Below are 18,618 nucleotides of genomic sequence, written 5' to 3' on the forward strand. Positions count from 1 at the left end.
TTGAGGCTCCCTCAACCCAGGTGTGTCAAGTTGACACTAAAGCTATCCAGCACACTGGCTTATGTGGTTTTGGGGATCAAACTCAGGGCTTTGTGCACACTAGGCAAGCACTCTACCAAGTGATCTATACTCCTACCCTGGCCTAGAGGACAATTTTGAGGAGTTAGTTTTCTTTTTGCAATGTGGGTTCTGGTGCTTGAACTCAGGTTATCAGACTACATGCCAAGTCCTTTTAGCAGCTAAGCCATCTCACTGGCCCAAGCCTAATGTTTTAAATACATAATAAAATCCCATGCATCTATCAAGGGGCTCAGATATACTAATATTTGTGTGCTTCCCTTTCTCCTGTGCTGACAAAATACAGTAGCAATACTTGACATGTGGCTGAAATGGTGGAGGAGCTGTGCTCTAGTTTAAAATTCAAACAGCATGGGGCTGAGGAAATGGCTCAGTGGTTAAGAGTGTGTGTTACTCTCGCAGAAGTCCTGAGTTCAGTACCCAGCATCTAAGTCAGGTGGCTCACAACCACCTGTAACTCCACCTCCAGGGGATCCCACACAAAGGATTTCTGACCTCTGTGGGCGCCACACTCGCACACACACACACATGCACATATAGTTAAAAAATAAAATCTAAAAAAAGGACTGGAAAGAAACTGAAGCAGTGAAAACTTTCTATTGCACACTTGGGTGTTTTGGTAAAACTGCTTTTGACTACAGTTGAAAATCTGCCGCTGAAGTTGAAACGTGTAAACCAATTTCAGATTTCCAAATTATAAAGAAAAAAACACATTGCAATAAACTGTGCAGACTGAAAGTACTTTAGTATTTGACATGTGTTGACAAATCAATCCTGTTTAACGTCACGTTCTGGGCAGGCGCCTTCACCTTGGCTTGTGTTGTGTTTAGTGGACAGCGCTGGCGTAGACTAAATCGAACTTCTTTGGCCTGCCATCACATCCCAGCGAAGATGGCTGAGGTGGTAACCCTAACAAGGCAGCTCACCCTGAGTGCAGGTATGCTAGGAAAGGGCTTTACAGACACTAGACGGCACCATGAACTCCCACCGAAACATCATTCTGCACTTTATCCTCCCTCAAGTAAACGGTCAACAGGTATCTCAACCCTCCTGAGCTTTTCTTCCTAGCATGTTAGCGACGATCACTTCCTAGCTCTGTGGCTTCTATTCCATGCAGCAACTGCCCACCCCCAACAGATCCCTTCAGGTTGTCAGCCATATCACCTCTACTCCAGGAACCTGCCACTCCCAAAGGGGACATTTTCATAGGGAAACACTGCAGTGGATGGCAGCTCTTTTCAGTGTAGTAATGAATACATTGGCCAAACCGGTCAATGTGAATAACTCACACACTTTTCTCAGGCTTTGCCAAAGCTTACAGATAAGGATAAGGAGGTAATGAGGAAATAGGAAGTCCTCTGAAGCCCCATGCTCCTTTCTCCTAGCTTCATGTGGAAATCTGTCTCAAGGTCTATTAATTTGGACTGGAAGACATCAGCTGGGCAGCCAATGGCCTCGGTACAACTGGCTGATTGCTAGAACTTTCTCACCCGAGTCCCTTTCGAAAGGCCAGAAAACAGGCAGGTGAACAGACATCCTCAGAGGCCACTGGCTGTGGTGGGAAAACTGCACTGCTGTTCAGACCAGCACCTCCTGTGAATTTAAGTCAAACCAGAGTAATGTGGGGCCACCAAATGCTTCCAGGAATCCCCAGCAATGTCTCTAGCTCAGGGTAGATCTCATCTGCCTGGGTATGTGCACTGAAGGCTTCCAGGAATCCCCAGCAATGCCTCTAGCTCAGGGTAGATCTCATCTGCCTGAGTATGTGCACCGAAGGCTTCCAGGAATCCCCAGCAATGCCTCTAGCTCAGGGTAGATCTCATCTGCCTGAGTATGTGCACCGAAGGCTTCCAGGAATCCCCAGCAATGCCTCTAGCTCATGTTAGATCTCATCTGCCTGAGTATGTGCACTGAAGACTTTCAGGAATCCCCAATGCCTCTAGCTCAGGGTAGATCTCATCTGCCTGAGTATGTGCACCGAAGGCTTCCAGGAATCCCCAGCAATGCCTCTAGCTCAGGGTAGATCTCATCTGCCTGAGTATGTGCACCGAAGGCTTCCAGGAATCCCCAGCAATGCCTCTAGCTCAGGGTAGATCTCATCTGCCTGAGTATGTGCACTAAAGACTTTCAGGAATCCCCAATGCCTCTAGCTCAGGGTAGATCTCATCCGCCCGGGTATGTGCAATGAGGCCTTTATGCACCTCAGAAATTTATTAAGCAATACGTGGCATATGTAGTAGCCACCTTGTTTAATATTTGAAATGAATGAGCAGAGACCTTCAGAGTGGCTTTATTTAACAAAATTTATGCCAACATTTCTATCTATGTACACACACGTTTCCGAATCAGAGCAGCAGACACACAAATTGTTCACACAGAAATTATAATGCTTTGACATGTTTGACAAAATTTTGTTTTCTGCTCATGAAGACATTCACAGATTCAGAAGTCATTGTGACAGCTGAACAGCACGGCACCTTCATCTTCTGGGGTGGCTTATGTAAGTCCTAAGGGATGAGGGATGGTACTTCTGAGGGTTAATACATTGTGTTTAGGTCAACAGTGCTTGGCCCCTAACAGGGGCTTACAAAATGTTTTGGGCTGGAGATAAAAATTTGAATAAAATATAATCTATTGAGAGAACACTTAGAGTCAGTGGCTTTTGAAAATTCCATTTACTCTACTTGCCTATATCATAAATATAACAAGGTCCTCTCATTTCTGGTCCCCCAAGAAAAACTAGTTTAGAAAATAAGCTTAAAATAATCTTATTAGTACTATTAACAAAATGTAGTGACTAGAGATCCTTCAAAATCAAGGTAAGGACATGGAGATACCACACTTCTGCTCTCCTCCAGTTTAGTTAGAAATGGGCTCCTTCCACGGCCCTTACCTACATGTTAACCTGCTATTTCTAAAGCTCTGCTTCTAGGGAAGAGTCACTGTGGCCTTCCCACGATCAGGGCTCCAGGAGCCCTTCTAATTCTTTGACAAGAATCATTGTTCTGAAAACCCCCCAAAGCTTTGCTGCACATTCAAAACACACCCAGCTCCACTGTTTCCCTTCGGTTACCTGGAACCTACAGCAAAGTGTGGACATCCTGCCGGCAACATTGTTGCCTGCCCGTGGCCAGCTCTCCCCCTGGCCACTCAGGAAGAAGTTATTCAGCAGTGAGGTACACCCACAGGCTTTCCTTCTCCTTCCTGCACATCTCACGAGGCTTGGCTCTTGCTGGAGGGATACCCGCTACACTGTGGCTCAAATTTGAGAACGCTCTTCCTTATGGAGTCACTGAGCACCACGACTGACACCATAGTACAAGGATCAGCAGGCGCTGGCTACTCCTGGCTCCTCGCTGTGATCAGACCCACACTTACTGGCTTGCATTTTCTAAAAAGGAGATGAACCATTGTAAAAATGTACTTCCAAAATAAATTATTTCTAGGATATAAAAAGGCTTTGTATTCTCCCAGTGCACTATCATCATAAAAGAGATAAGAAAATTAGCTGTTATATGTTTGCAAATGGTAAAAACATGTATATGTGTACACAGATATACACATATACGAAAATGCAAGTTTTAAATTAAACAATTAGCATCATGTCAGGTACTGAGTCACACCTGAGAAATGCTGAGTCACCTATGGTGAGAACTTGAAGGACAATTCACTGAGCTGCGATCAAAGATCTGGATCTGCCGCAGCAAAGCCAGGAGTCGGATACCCAGGAGGCCCTGCGTGCGAGGGAGACGGACATTCTCCTATGCCACGCAGAAAGATCCCTGAGTCTTGACACCTCCTGGTGGAGAGGGATCCTCCCAGCAAAGGTGACAAGCACAGTGTCTAGTGAAGCTAGACTGCTCATGCATGGAAAACCAGGGCTAGTGATCCTAAAGCCCCAGCAAACAGGCGGGGCTTTCTGCCCGTGCTGTGGGTTCCTGCCAGCTGCTAGGATTTCAGGAGCAAAAATGTATTGGGTTTCTGATAGACTGTTCCCAGGAGGGCCTGCTCAGAAGGACAGAGGAGCCTTATGTGCTCACTTTAAGCTCTGCTCCTACCTATCTGTATTTTAATGAATCTGTTCCTTCACATATTAAAATGGCCATTTATTTTGGGGAGCATTAAAGGCAAAAGAACAGACAATTTTAGATATTTTTCCTTTACCTTAAAAAAATAATAAAAAAACATCCCCTAATCAATTGTCACAAATCAAGATATTTCAAAAGCAAACAAGATCTAGATACTGGAAATTGTTTGCTCTTCTCCTGCTGCTGAAACAGGATCACTGTCCTTCAAGGAGCAATGGAAGCAAAGCTCAGTGCTCTGTAGAACGGTGCGAGTTTTGCTCTTCAGAACACTGCTGTGTGTACTGTGGAGTGGGGACCGAGGACAGCTTACTTTGAAACCAAATTTAAGATAACTCATCAAGTAGAAAATGAAATTTCTATTAGGTACCAAATATCGTGGAAGAGCCAAAGCAGAAAGAGTGGATGCTCGTACCAGGATATAGGTTGAATTCTTCAGAGCATTTACCTCAGGAGTGAGTCAAACGCTTGAAACCTGTCCTTCCGAATGGGTAGGAGGGACCTGTCTACTCAGAAAATGAGGACTAGGCAGAGAGACATCAGGTCCTACTGAAAACCAGTGGAAAGCCTCAACAGCTTCCAACAGGAAAAAAAAAAAAGTGGAATTTCAGAATCCTCCCACCTCTCTCGGTCCAGCCACAGAGCTCAAGTTAGGGGCTCTCAACATTCCTTCGGGGACCCTGGGGGTGAGCAACCCCGACTCTGACGGTCTGCATGTCTCATTGCCTCAGGGGTACAGGGGGTGTGACCCCAAGCCAGGATAACGAAAAGAAAAACAATTCTCTCCAGAGACCAGTGTTGGCTCATTTGCCCCTGGAGGAAAGGACGTCCCAGTCTCTGGTTGCCTCTATCAAATGCCGCTGGCCATGACTCATCCACTCCTCCTGGTCCTCATAGAGTCTCCCACAGAACCAGCACTTAAATATGCACTGGGTTGAGTCATCCGGCAGTGTGTCCACCACCTGGTAGTTGTTTTTATGCACTTTCTTCAGTTTCATTTTCAGTATCATCTGCCTCTTCAAATGGCTCATTTCCTCCATGTTCTGGTAGGTCAGCCGCAGGTGATGCCTCCGGATGCCCAGCTGACACCTCGTCCTCTCAGACAGGACAACCTTGAGGACATTGCCTTTGTACTTGTTGATTACCTTCATCACATTGGTCACTTCTGGCGAGTCGACGTCAGGATGATTTAACACAATGACTGGCTGATTCCGTCGGGGACATTTAATCAACTGATCTGGTTTAGCAGCTATCAGTCGGAGTTGCCTTGCAACCTGAAAAATGGAAGCGTCCTTGAGACAGTGGCCGGGGTCAGCCTGAATCTTGCTCCTCTTCTTGGCTGAGCTCATCTGCTTAGCTTTACTCCTGCTTATGGTCAGACTTCTAGAAATCAGCCTCCCAGGCTTGCCCGAGTCGATGATCCCAGGTTGTGCACTGTACCCAGGGACGGTTTTCTTAGGGGTGACACCACTGAGGGCATCCTCTTTTCTCGATTTGGGCCGAAGAGATGTCTCCAGGCTTGGGGACGTGTCTACTGGCCCACTCTGACTTGTCAAAGGCTGCGAGCCGGAGCCTGTCTGTTCCACCGGGCAGAATGGACCTGGGTCTGCTAACTGAGCTTTGCTGCATGGTATGCTGACAGGTGTGTCACAGGCGGTTTCTATGATGTGAGCATCCTCAGAAGAGTTCAGAACCCTCAACACAGCCCCTTTGGGGATCAGCACTGGGGTGGCAACCTGAGCCTTCTGGGCCACTCTGCTTTCCGTTTTCCCATCACTGCCATTGGTGAGTGGGGGGCAGATCTCCTGAGCAACCTGTCCATTGCTGGTAACACCTCCCTCATTCGGAGGTTTTGGAAGAGGACCCGCAGAAGGGCCAGGGCCAGTCAGGGACACATTAATTTCTTGAACACCTTCGGGAGTTGCCTTGGAAGTCAGCTTGGGTGCCAGCCCTACAGATCGGCGCTGAGCACCACTGGCGGATAAGGAGGAAGGCTTGCCGCAGGACTCAATCAGCTGCGCAATCTTCCTGCGCAGCAGCTCGATTGACTTTATTTTGGTTGTTGAACTATTCCATTTGATGCCTTCTGGCACATTCTCAGACCCAGAGCTCAGAGAAAACACGGATGAGATGATCGGGCCCTCAAAGGTGTCATTGGTCCGCTCAGAATTCGTTAGCTGTGCAGGCTGATCCCCAGATGGCTGGGGCCTGAGTTTCTCTTCTGTTAGGTTTATGTGTAAATACTCACTGTGGTGTGCAGAGGGAACCTGGCCGACGCTCAGCACAGCCTTCTTTTCTACCTGCCCACCTTCCAGTTGTCTATCAGAGGAAACCATGTTTTCAGGAATGCCGATTCCACTCCTGCATTCCAACTCGCTTCCGCCCACAGGCAAGACAGCCTTTTCCCCAGTGAAGGAAATGGAGGAGGCAAGCGGAAGTAGCTGCCTTGAGTCACTGTGCAAATGCCTTCCATCATCAGCAAAGGAAACAGCAGCTTTACACAGGAAAGGCTTCCGTGTGGCTCCGGGACCACGCGAGACACTGTTCTTCACAGAAGCTGGAGAAGGACCTTTCAAGGCAGCAGAAGGAAGGGCTTGAGGTGGATACAAACCATGATTTTTCTGCAAATCTTTAACTGTATCAGAACTGAGAAAGGGCTCATGATGGGTGAGCATGCCAGAGTTTGGCATGAAAAAATCACAGGATTTCACCCACTTCACGTTTTTAAGCTGTTTCTGGACTGAAGAGTGAAGGTGATCTCGGCCCACAAGCTCTCCAGCACTCCCTTCCATTGCTAGTGACTTTGTTGCTACTGTAGTGGGTGTTTTTTTCTGTCCCTCGGAGCCCTTCTCCTTAGTCACAGGCTCAGGACCTCCGTTGCCTCTGCCAGATTCAAGGTGAGTGTTCTCTTCCAGGGGAAACAGCTTCAACACAAGCTGCTGTGTGCCATTGACTACCTTCACGTCGATCAACTGAGCTAGACAGTTGGTGGGGACCACCAGCTCTGCCGGTGCCACGACAGTCAAGGGCATGCCTGGCTGCACGGGCTCCTTGGCAGGGGAGAGCACTTCCACCTGGACGTTTTTATTCCCCAGCAGACTCGCTTCGCTGGGCTTCGAGAGGGTCGTTTTGTTTGGAACACACACTACATCCTTTTGGTACTCTATTTCGGGCACCAACATGATGTTGTGCACTCTGTCTTTGCCTGCTTGGAGAGAGAACCTGGAGAGCTGATCGGACAACTTGTTCGGAAATGCCGCCCTTGGGGTGGGAGCCTTTAAGAGCTCCAGGTTCTGTTTGGCAACGGTGGCTCTCTTCGGCTCCAGCTTGGCAACAGCTTTGAGTGGCCGTTTGGCACCGGCCCTCTCGTGCACCCTCCTCCTGTGCTTGACAATGTAGTCGTTTCGAATAGCACCGTAGTCGCAGTACTCACATCGATAGGGGAAGACGCCGGTGTGCTTCACCAGATGCCTCTGGAACTCTCCCTTGGTGTAGGAGACGTAGCTGCAGTGAGAGCAGATGAACCTGATCTCCTCATGCTGCAGCGTGTGCTTCCGGTACTGCAGCGGGTCCTTGGTGGAGAAGCGGCATTTATCGCAGTAGTACTTGCCCGGCTTAAAGTTCCTTACCTTAAATTTGCTACCGACAGGGCTCGAGACGGTGTTACCTTCATTTCCAGCGTGAGTGGCGCTGGGGTTACTGTTCACAAAATGAAACTGGGTGGGTGCCGCTGGGAGGCTGCATTTGAAGCAGATGTAGGCGTCTGCCTGCTGGCTCTGCCCAGGGCCCTTCTTTAAATTCTGGGGCGGGATCTTGTGAACACTTTTACACTGCACACACGTAGCAAGGGTCAACATGGCAGCCTCTGCCTCTGAGCCTTGGAACAAGAGGGTGTGTGCTTCGTGTCTATCTGGCCGAGTAGCTCTGTTAGAATTCGGTTGTTTGGGTGACATGGTCAGGGAACTGGGTCCGCCATTCACCTGTGCGGTATAGAGCTGTTCTCCAATATCCTTCATCTTCTTTATCTGCATTTCCACAGAGCTGACTGAAATTCAGAAGGATTTCACATGAAGAAATCCCTGGCAGACATCCTTCAACAGACTCATTGACTGGCAGAGCACCAGATCCTTCCTGGGAGGGTGCTTCGTAATCATATTCAGTATCCTTTCACAGGAAGTGCATGATCCAAAATATGCTTGCTGTCAGTTCTGTTTCCAGGCAATACTACAGGAAGAAGATCATAAAGTGTGATTAGTACAGAAACTCGAGGTTTCCTGAAGCTATTACCATGTACGGTGTTTTTTAATGGCTCTGGAAATTTCAAGTTAAATCTCAACAGATAATCTTAAACTATCATTCTGTAGTAACAAAGGGAACCGGGCTGCCGAGCCTAAGTTAAACACATTTTCAGGCTTAGTTCCCTAGATCAGTCATGAGCACAGGGGTGCCTGGAGGAAGAACATAATTTCTGGCTCAGGACAAATTGCTCTGAGGAAGGGATGCTATGTTTACATGACAGTGCATTCTAACAACACAAGTGGCGTCTCCTACGAGTCTGCAAAAACATCATACCGTCAATTCAGCTTTGATGGGTGAGCTCCCAAGTGGCCGGCCAGGGCTTTGGTACAAGTGTTCAGACTTGAATCTACGTTACACTTATATCAGCTTGGATGCCGACTCTCACTTAAACATTCAGTTTGCTTCTGCAAGTGGTAAGAAGTCAACACTGATACAAAAATAGTGATTCCTAGCCAGGCGTGGTGGTGCACGCCTTTAATTTCAGCACTTGGGAGGCAGAGGCAGGTGGATATTTGTGAGTTTGAGGCCAGCCTGGTCTACATAGTGAGTTACAGGACAGCTGGGGCTACAAGGAGACCCTGTCTCAAAAAGACCAACCAACCAACCAACCAACCAACCAACAACCAACCAACCAACCAAACAGTGATTCCTTTAACATCTTCATGGGCATCTATCAAGTGCTGAAGAGCAGTGATTGAGAGCAAGAAAGGGGCCAGCAAGATGGCTCAGCTGGTAAATGCACTTGCTATCAGGCCTGAAACCTGGGTTCAACAGCCAGAAAAAGCCCACGTGCTGGAAAGAGCACTGGTTCCTGTGAGCTGTCCTCTGGCCTCCATACACATGTGGCACATGAGTGTACCTATACAATAAATAAACATAAAAAAATGCTTTGAAAAAAAGCAGAGTACTCAGCCCTCATGATAGCCACACTCGGTGGAGACTGAGTCGAACACTTACTTGTCAAATGGTGGTTAAAAGCAAAAACACCAAAAGGGCCATTAGAAAAGAAATACCAAAAAGCAAGGTGAAGAGGGTGGGGGTGTTCATGTGAGGAGGCTGCAGGGCTGGATGGAGGGGAGGACATCCAGGAAAGACCTCACACTAGGTGAGCTGCCTCCCCATACAGACCTGTGGCAAGGGGCTGAGTCCTATCAGTGTGAGGTAAAAGGTAGTGTCAGGCAGGGAGAAGGCCAAAGTCTGCAGGACGTGGGCCTGGTGCACTAGGAGCATCAGCTAGGATGTAAGGTGGGGGCTGCAGATATGGCAGAGAACAACCTCAACACAGTATCACGACACCGCAGCCTCCCTTCCACAGGAGATGGAGAACCAGGCAAGAGACTGGAGCATGGGCAGGATACACTCTGATTTATGTCCCAATAACAGCCTCTAGCTCGAGAGGGCAAGGGACTAGAAGGGATTATATGGTAGCCGTAGAGCACAATGCCTTGCGGCCTGGGCAGGTGAGGCAACACATGTCTTGTAGAGTGAGATCTTTAATATGCGCAGGTATGTATTACAGTGGCTAAAAATTATATAATCTGTAAAGATAGTTCATTCACAATATATGGAACTAGGAGCTAAACAATACCATTTCTTAGAACTTTCTAGAAGCTGTTCTTTATGACCTTAAAAAAAAATCCATTATTTGAGCCTCCATAAGATCAGTTGGCAATCAGAATCAAGGCCACTCATGCAGCCTCTCCATGGAGCTGCCATGACTATACCACCCGAGACTCAGACCTCTAAGGTCCTTCTCCACAGGGCAGGAAGCATACAGACATTCCGGTGTTGGGCCATGGGCAGGACAGTGAGGGAGACCAGCAGCTTCTTCTGGTGCAGGACTGTCAAGCCAAGAGCTACTCAAAGCTGGTCTGGAAGGCCAGCTCAAGGGAGCAAAGGCCTCTCTGTGGAAGGGGCTGTGCACATTCAGATCAGCATGAACAAAACCTGCCCTTTATGTGCAGGAGAAACTGATTTGATGACAAGCTGTGTTCTCTTCTGTGGTCTTCTCTTTTCCTGTCCAGCTCTGGAGAAGATGGTTACCTTCTTCCAGAAACTTCCAGTCCTGTCTTCCCCGATGGCATCTGCCACACTACCCGGCTTGAGCACTAACTGTGCATGACACTCGGGCATCAAGCACACAGAGGAACTGGGATTGCTGGTGCTCTCTGACCCTTCTGGGGTCAAGCACATGTGCCAGAGGACTGACTCTGGACAGGACACACGAATGTTCCTAACAGGCAGCAGATGGACACGGGCAAAGACCAGGTATTCCACTGTACCCCCAGTACAGACATCAGGACAACTTTGAGGGAGCCATTAGAAGCAGACACACTCTTACTTTCCAGATGCGTAAACGGGCTTAGTGAAGGGAGACAGAAGTGACCTTCAGGACTCCCGCCACCACACCAAGTGACCTCGTGCAGTGACCCACATGCACCTGTTGGCTCATTCACACAAGACACCTAGACTAGATCTCTAAGCCTTGTCTGGTGTAGCTGGTCCCTGGAATCACTTTGTCATCTAAGAACATTTAGCATCAACAGGTTCTCATGAGCAAATTCATGCAGAAGCAGCTATAACTGCAACCAGTACCTGGAAGACCAGAGAATGCAGAGGCCGTAGCTGAGGGATGGGGTTCACGTCCTAAGGCCCTGGATCTGGAGGCACTTAAGAGCCATGGCAGATGGACTTCCTGGGATGCATTATGCCAGGTGGGATGGGGGGGGTGTTTCTCTAAAAGCATTGGATGATCCTGAGAAAAGCCTATATTTGAAATCACTGGTTTGCAGACATTTTAAAGTGCTCGAACACCTCCACTGACCACATGGTTGGTGCTTTAAGCACCCAACTCCTTCCTTCTTTCAGATTTTGATTTTCACACCCTCAACAATTTGCCCCTAGTTGAAAATGAAAGGTGCTTCCCTGTAACTTACTCTCTTCAACCCGACTCTAGAGGCGAAAAAGGAGCCCCTCGTGATGGGCCACCACCTGGTGCCAGGCAGCTCTTGGATCTTAAATCTGTTCCGTTTGCACACAGTCACTGTGGTGATGTCTACTGTCATCTACTAGTCTCACAACATGGGGTGGTGGGAATAATGTGAATGTCAAGGGCTTGCCCTACACAGCTTGCTTATCAATGGTTTCAATGTAGGACTTTATTTGAACCTTGATTCTAAGTAATTCTCCAAGAACCTGCAGAGCTTCCTCCTGCAAAAGAATTGGGATTCCATTTACAGCTTGTTTCCACATCCTCCCAGCCTCTAAGATTCAGGAATGAAGGAAGGTTTTGACAGGGTCTCTCTGAATTCCTTCAAATGGCTGCCATTCCTTTTAAAATTTCAGAGTAGACACCAACGTCATGACCATCAGAGAGAGGCAGAGAGCAGCCTGAAGGGGAATCCCCACTCAGGCCAGCAGAGCACCTGGGGGGCACAGTCCCCTTGGTACCATCTCTGCAAAGCCACCTAAGCAGTGCCAGATGCTCCCCAGCTTCTTGGGGCATCTAACTCAGCACCCTATAGTGGAGCCTAGCCTATTTTAAACCAAAAATGATGACATAACCTAGTATAAAGCTAGATAAAATTCATGTCGTGGAACTTTTTCAACGGAGTACATGGTTTATGCGAGGCTGCCCAGCTGCTGGGGGAGCTCCTGCTCACCACTGTTGCCCAACATCACAGTGTTGTGCTCCAGGTGGCTAACCCGGGAAAAGATTAAAAACACAGATCACAAGTTTGGCTTCTGCCAAATGCACACTGCATTTGCACCATCAAGAAGTCACAAAATTCTCAGTGGAACCATTGTCAGTAGGGAACCATTTGTATTTTCAATTAAGAATCCTCAAGAACAAATGTTAATCTGAGGGACGAGAGGGCCATCAGCAAACACCACTGCATGGGGAAACAGGGCTTCTGGGCCAGGAGTGACCTACATCACTTATTCAACAGGGTCACCTGGGCCCCTGAGCTGTTCTTGGAATAACGGGGCATTATGGCATTGCTGCTTCTCTCCTTCATGGTAGAAAATACGTGAGGTTTCTTGATATTAACAACCAAGGGAAGGTAACTGGCTGCAGGGCGGGAGGAGGGCAGTGGCTGAGCTCTGTGCGTGAACACTGCCAGGTGCAGGCACCTTTGGGTGAGAGCCTTCTTCCTTGCGTACAAAGTCCTCCATCTGGCTCACGTCCAAGTCCAGCCACCTGCAAAGCTGAATCCTCCTGGGGAGTCACTATCAGTGGCTGAAGCCCAAAGATGACATAAGACACCTCAGACAGAGGGCTGCACATGGATGCACTTGATGCCGCCGGCACCCAAGGTATCAGTGGCAGAGCTCAGCTGCTCTCCATGCACCTGAGAGGCAGATCACTCAGGAGGGCTCCAGCACTGCTGAGTTTATGGCCTGGGAAATTGTCCACCTAACATTAAGCTGTGTCCTATGCATTATAGCAGCATACAATGGGCTGCTTGATGTAGAATTATCCACAGCAAAAGCCAAAGGTGACTGTCATGTACACCAAACAGAAGCAGTCCTGTGGATCACCCCCACTCTCTGCACTGGGGGTCGAGGAGGCAGGGAGATTACCTGTATGCACTATGGATAAAATTTCAGTTTTTAAAATTTTAATTTTGAGTACTCTGTCTTTGATTTCTTCTGCTATTGTTTTTGCTTTGTTTTTCACGACAGGGTCTCATACCTGGTCTTGAACTCACTATGTAGCTGAGGGTGACGTGGCACTTTTGCTCCCTCTGCCTCTATCTCCTGAGAACTGGGATCGCCAGCATGCAATACCACATCTGGTTTTAGGTGGTGCCAGGGACTGAACCCGGGACTTCCTGTGTGCTAGGCAAGTACTCCACCTGAGCCACACCCACACCTGAGCCACACCCCCAGGCCTTGTCTTGATGTCTTAGACACTTGTTACAGGAACATGGGGGAAGGGGGCGCTGAACTTGGAAGAAATCTGTTCAATGATATGAAAGGTCATTAAAGACATAAACATTTCTAGGTATTATCAAAAAGGAAGCATCCAACTCCCCAATACTTATTACTAGTATTCAGTAATCAGGACAAAGTGTATAATCAGGTCTCAGGCTGTAATTATGGAAACACTGGAGGGCCTTAGAGGCAGTGCTGACAATGCAGGTGTGTGCCTGGGGCACACTGTTTCCTGGCCTGCAGGTAGAACAGTCACAGTGCCTATGCCAGAGCGTCTGCAGGAGGCCAGGTGTAGTCATGCAAGTGAAAGGTCTTAGCCATCAGTTCACCAGAACTTAGTAAATGTTACTTTCCATTTTTAATGAAGAAATTATGCCAAGCAGTCAGAAGGGCTGAAGCACAGGGTTCTTAGCTGCCTGACAACGGCTTTCCAGAACACACACCAAATCTCAGTTTATTCTTGTAACCGTATTTGTTTGGATGTACACCCTAAAAACTACCTCACTACAAACGATTTGTCAGTTTCAATGGGAAAGGGCTATAACCATCTAGACACAAACGTCACTGCTGAGTGCCAACTGCCTCTTGCCTTAAGTGTCGCCTACTTAACCATGCACCTTCCCTCACCCTCTACGAAAGCTCAGCCACAGGCCTGTAGCAAGTGAGTGTGTCCCTACTAGCTGTCAATGAGAAAAATGACCAGCCAGATGCATCAGGTACATTTTTGTGCCCGAGACATGACGGGCAAAGTTGCAATCTTGGTTCACTGACTTTTTTGATGGAGAAGCAAGCTTAAGCAGGTTGTTATAGGCATTTTGACCCAGAACTACTCCTATCATGTGGTCCTTCCCACATCCATCCCCGAGGCAGGGATATGGCCGCCATGCTCATGAAGAACAAAGGGAATCCACTGGAAGGTTAACTCTCCATCCCTTGGTGGCTGGGTCCTTAGGCAACTGATTTCTCTCTATTTCCTGCCAGGCAAGGAACAGGCTTTCACACCAAACAGCTGACAGGGTGATTCAAGGATACTGTATGGGAAGGCCTCAGCCCTGTGGCACATACACTCACATTTAACCATAAAATGACATGTCTGTCATTCCCCGTGACCCACATTTTAACACTATTTGACCTCAGGACACCTGGCAGCATGTAAAAATGATGCTGGATTGAGGAAAACTCACAACATCAGACAAAGTACACATTATCTCCCCAGATCAACTTCTTCAAATATAAATCAGAACTGAGCAGGTAGGAAAACAGACCTAAACAGGGAATATCAAGCACTGGAATCTCCATACAAACCACCTCCCACTCAGAAATGACTCAATTTCAGAGTGATAGGCATCTTGATGGCAAGAGGCATGTCCAAATACTGCTGACAAACATGGCCCTTGGGGTCCCACCGCCTTCTGAAACCAAAAGTATTGCCAGGGCAATAGAACAGGGTGGAAGGCAGTCTGATCCCTCTGCTTCCTCAGTGACTGCAGCTCAGTGTAACAGTGCAGGAAGTGACTTTGGACACCAGGGACAAGGGTCGAAAGCTAGGGAGCTCTCTGGCTTTCTAGCTAGCTATGTGATGTCAGACTTTTAACCTAGCTTAAGCCAAATTTCCTTGGTTATAAAATGGAATAATCACTAGTGTGGCTGATTATGAGGATGTATGAGAAAAATTAAGTGTAGGTGGCAAATAACCAGATTGGTAAAGAGCCCATTATCTGTCAAGAAACGTCAACACTTTGGTAGGATTCCTCTAGGTGTCAAGGAGCACAGGGGGCTCTGACAAACAGAAACTGGGTACAGGAGCAGAGGCAGTAGAGATAAAGGTCCAGACCTGCCTGGAGGCTGGGAGCTTCTGGGTATCCCTGGGTTCTCAGGGAGGACTTGGCCTTGCAGGGCAGGTCAGTCAATGAACTCTACACCAGAAAACAAAGGAAGGGATTTCACAGGCTACTTCTCCCAATACCTTCCCAGAGAAGAAAGACTCGGAATATGACTGGAGTCCTTGAAGCTTAAAGCTTGTAGTTTTGATATGAAAAAGAAAATTGTTAAAAGGCAAATATACTCATTAGTATCAAAGATAGCACCTATCCGCAACACAGCATGAACCATTACAGAAGGCTGTCATGAAACATCCCAGGCACCTCAGGTCTCTGAAGGGATGAAAACTCACACATTTCTGTATCTCCATGCTCTTGCTTTTCTTTTGACTTAAAGAGCACTCAAAATTTTGTAGAACATACTGAGTTTCATAAAAGAAATCTCTCTCGACACTGGGGATCTTTGGCTGCATTAAGGCAAGCCTAGTCAGGATATGCCCATCATGTTTAAAGGAAGTCCCAGAAACAGGAGGTTACCCCACTAAGTGCTGGAATTACCTGAGAACACTGAAAATAATGCGGGGTGGGTTCCATTCCTCAAAGAGTGGGACTTAATTGAGGCAGTGGCAGGGCACAGTCCAGACAGGATTTTAAGGCTTTGGGGCTGATTCTAACATGGAGCTCAGGTTGACAACCACCCAAATCCCAGGTGCAGAAGCACACGGAAGGCAAGAAAAACATCACCTCTCTGTACAGCCCCTTAAACTGCCTTGAGATTGCAACGATCTGACTAGGCGAGAGGCCTCAGAGTTCTGCTTCTGGCCAGCGTGCAACCTTGGAAACATCCTGACAGTATCTGTGAGGTGTGTGGTGACAGAATCCTCTCTGTAGGTCCTCAGTAAGTTGAATGCTCCCCACAGTGCTTCGTGTGGTTGAGTACAACAAGCACAGACCAGGACTGTGTCCTCCCACCCCTGTATCGGCTGCTGTCCCTAAGGAGTCTGACTGGAGCCAGAAGTAAATGAGCAAATTTAATGAGGATCCGTCATCAGGAAGCTGACCAGGGCATTCTCAGTACCTGGCTGCTTGCTGATGCTCTAGTAAGTCAGGAGGAAGGAAGCCTGTTGTAGCAGGCTCATTACCTTACCTGGATATCCTCAAAGCAAACTTCAATTACCTGCTTCTTTCGAGAGGACAGAACTGGAGACAGTATATGGCTTTTCTAGATTACACAGAGGTGGACAGCCACAGTAGTCAGCAGTCAGTCAAAACTCTGTTACCCTGTAGCTTGGAGCTGTGAGCTGAGGTCATGGCAAGCTTTCCTGGCCTCTTGGGCACTGTCTTCCTGTCAGGAGCCGCTGGGCCCTGAAGTCAAGAATGTGGCAAGGCTCTTCCTTCTGAGACGTCAAGGGTCATGGGTTTCAGGACTTCAGGGCCTGGTGTAGACTTCCGTATTCAGAAGCCTGGGCTGCACAGACGGGCCTGCAACAAAGCCAGACACTTGGGTTTAAGTCCTGGAGCTGCAGAGCTTTGGTTTTTCGGACATATTTACTGTAGAAAAGAAATCAACTTTCGAGGTCATTCTCAGCCACTGCTGTGAGGCCGTCAATCTGGGAGCTTAAAAAAAAACAACAAAGGGTTCCCAGGATTCCCATGACCTAAATGAAGTGGATGGCTCCTTCTGGGGTGGGGGCACATGATCGGTTAGAATCATTCCCAGGCAATCCTATGCCCACCCACCAAGGGAAGGGTCTAGTTAGATGATCTCTTATCCACTTTCCTGCTGTTGGCTGGCTTTGGATGGGAACACCAGCATGCAAGAGAGGCCACAGGCAGTTTAAGAACACTCAAGGCTCGTCGAATCCTCCATGGCGAGGACTCTGCAGGCTTGGCCATGGAAGGCACTCAGTGAGACTGGCTCAGGATGAGGGAGTGGACGAACAGAATGGCAGCTTTTACAGCAACAAAGATCAATCTGTTCTGTGTTTTTCCTCTTGCAAACTGCCCAGACCCTCTTATTCAAAGGCAGTCAGACCGGGAGAGAGCAAGAACCAGTTAAGGTGGACTTAAAAAAAATCCAATTAGTTTAACGTGACACATCAGCGAGGAAGCTCAATAAACAAAGCATTGATCTGATTTGCTCCTTAGCCATCACCAGCACAAGACTGGACACATCCAAGTGTGCTGGTCAAGGGAACAGCATCAGATCCAAGGTAAAAATACTTCTTTAAATAAGGGCATCCTTGGTTAAAGATAGCGTTCTACAATTCAAAAACCCGACCAGCTGCACTGTGCTCCAAGGATGTGATAATATTTCCTGGGCTTCCAGAATGCTTGGCAAGGGTAAGCTGTCCTGTACAGTCATGGACTGGGTTGAACTTTGTGTGACTCAGACAGGCAGAGACACCTTCCCAAGCTAGCTGGGCTGCTCTAGCCAAGGACTGTAAGCTGCTGGTCACCAAGGAGCCTTTTTTTTTCCACAGCGCTTTCAACTCCAATCTTAAGAGGGTCATGTTTCAAGGCCTCAAATACAACATTGGCTTCATGTCGGTAGGCTAATTTTCAATAGCACAAAGTGCTTGATACTTCGTTTTTTGATTTTTAAACGTTACTTTGATAAACCGTCTGGTAATTCTATTTTCTAATATCAGAAGTAGTTTAATGGTATATCAACAATCAATACTAGGGTCTATCCTTTGGTTTTCCTTTTGGGGGTTAGAAGGCAGTCTTTCACCATCTCCCCCATAACCCCACCCACCCCCTCAGCCCCAGGCAACCAGATGAAGCAGGCAGGCTGGGATGGAGGGGGTCACGCAGACAGTGACCACTGGCCTTTGGAACAACTCGATGCTTCAACCGTGCCCATCCCACCCGCGCTCAGGTCCTGGGTGGACCGGCCCATCCCGACACTCCCAAGGAAAGACAATGCCAGCGTGGTTCTCAAGTTTATTGTCGGTTCCCTGGTCCAGGCGAGGCCAGGTCGTGGCAGGACGAGCGGACGCGGGCGGCTGATACCATCCATCCCGGGAAGCATCTGGACACCCCGAGGTGCCTCGGGAGGATGGCGGGGTGTCTTCCAAGCACGGAGGAGCACAGCCGCGTCCAGTCGCCCCCAGGCCCGCAGGAGGCTTTAAAAATGGCCTCCTGACGACACTTCCTGCTCCGGCCGAGCGGTCGGATGCGCCTGGCGCTGCATCATTTGAACGCGGGGGGCGGGGACCGGCCGCGCACAACCGTCCACGCGGGGCGGCGGAGCCCGGGCGCGGCGCGCACAAAGGCCGCGGGCGCCCGGCTGCAGGTCCCGCCCGGTGCACACCGGGTGCCTGACCCGGTGCCGCCCGGATCCATCCGGTGCCCGACCCTCCCCGCCCAGTTCCGCCCTGAGGAGCCTCGCCCGG

General features: G+C 48.6%; 1 protein-coding gene across 3 annotated transcripts in view; it reads right to left on the bottom strand.

The window, feature by feature from the left end:
- Positions 1-2,360: 2,360 nt before the first annotated feature.
- Znf518b (zinc finger protein 518B) overlaps positions 2,361-18,618 on the bottom strand; it is a 20,076-nt gene continuing 3,818 nt past the window's right edge. Inside the window, exons 2-3 of one of the 3 annotated variants that reach the window (XM_029567606.1) lie at positions 16,501-16,702; positions 2,361-8,387 (exon numbers count right to left, since the gene is read on the bottom strand). In XM_029567606.1, coding sequence (XP_029423466.1) covers positions 4,967-8,194 — 3,228 coding nt within the window. In that variant the 5' untranslated portion in view covers positions 8,195-8,387; positions 16,501-16,702 and the 3' untranslated portion in view covers positions 2,361-4,966. Of the gene's footprint in view, positions 8,388-16,367; positions 16,703-18,618 lie in introns of all 3 variants that reach the window. The other 2 variants (XM_029567605.1, XM_008841590.3) reach the window with 2 other exon arrangements.

Source organism: Nannospalax galili, unplaced genomic scaffold (assembly GCF_000622305.1).
Source record: "Nannospalax galili isolate Female #2095 unplaced genomic scaffold, S.galili_v1.0 scaffold200, whole genome shotgun sequence".
Taxonomy (NCBI): domain Eukaryota; kingdom Metazoa; phylum Chordata; class Mammalia; order Rodentia; family Spalacidae; genus Nannospalax; species Nannospalax galili.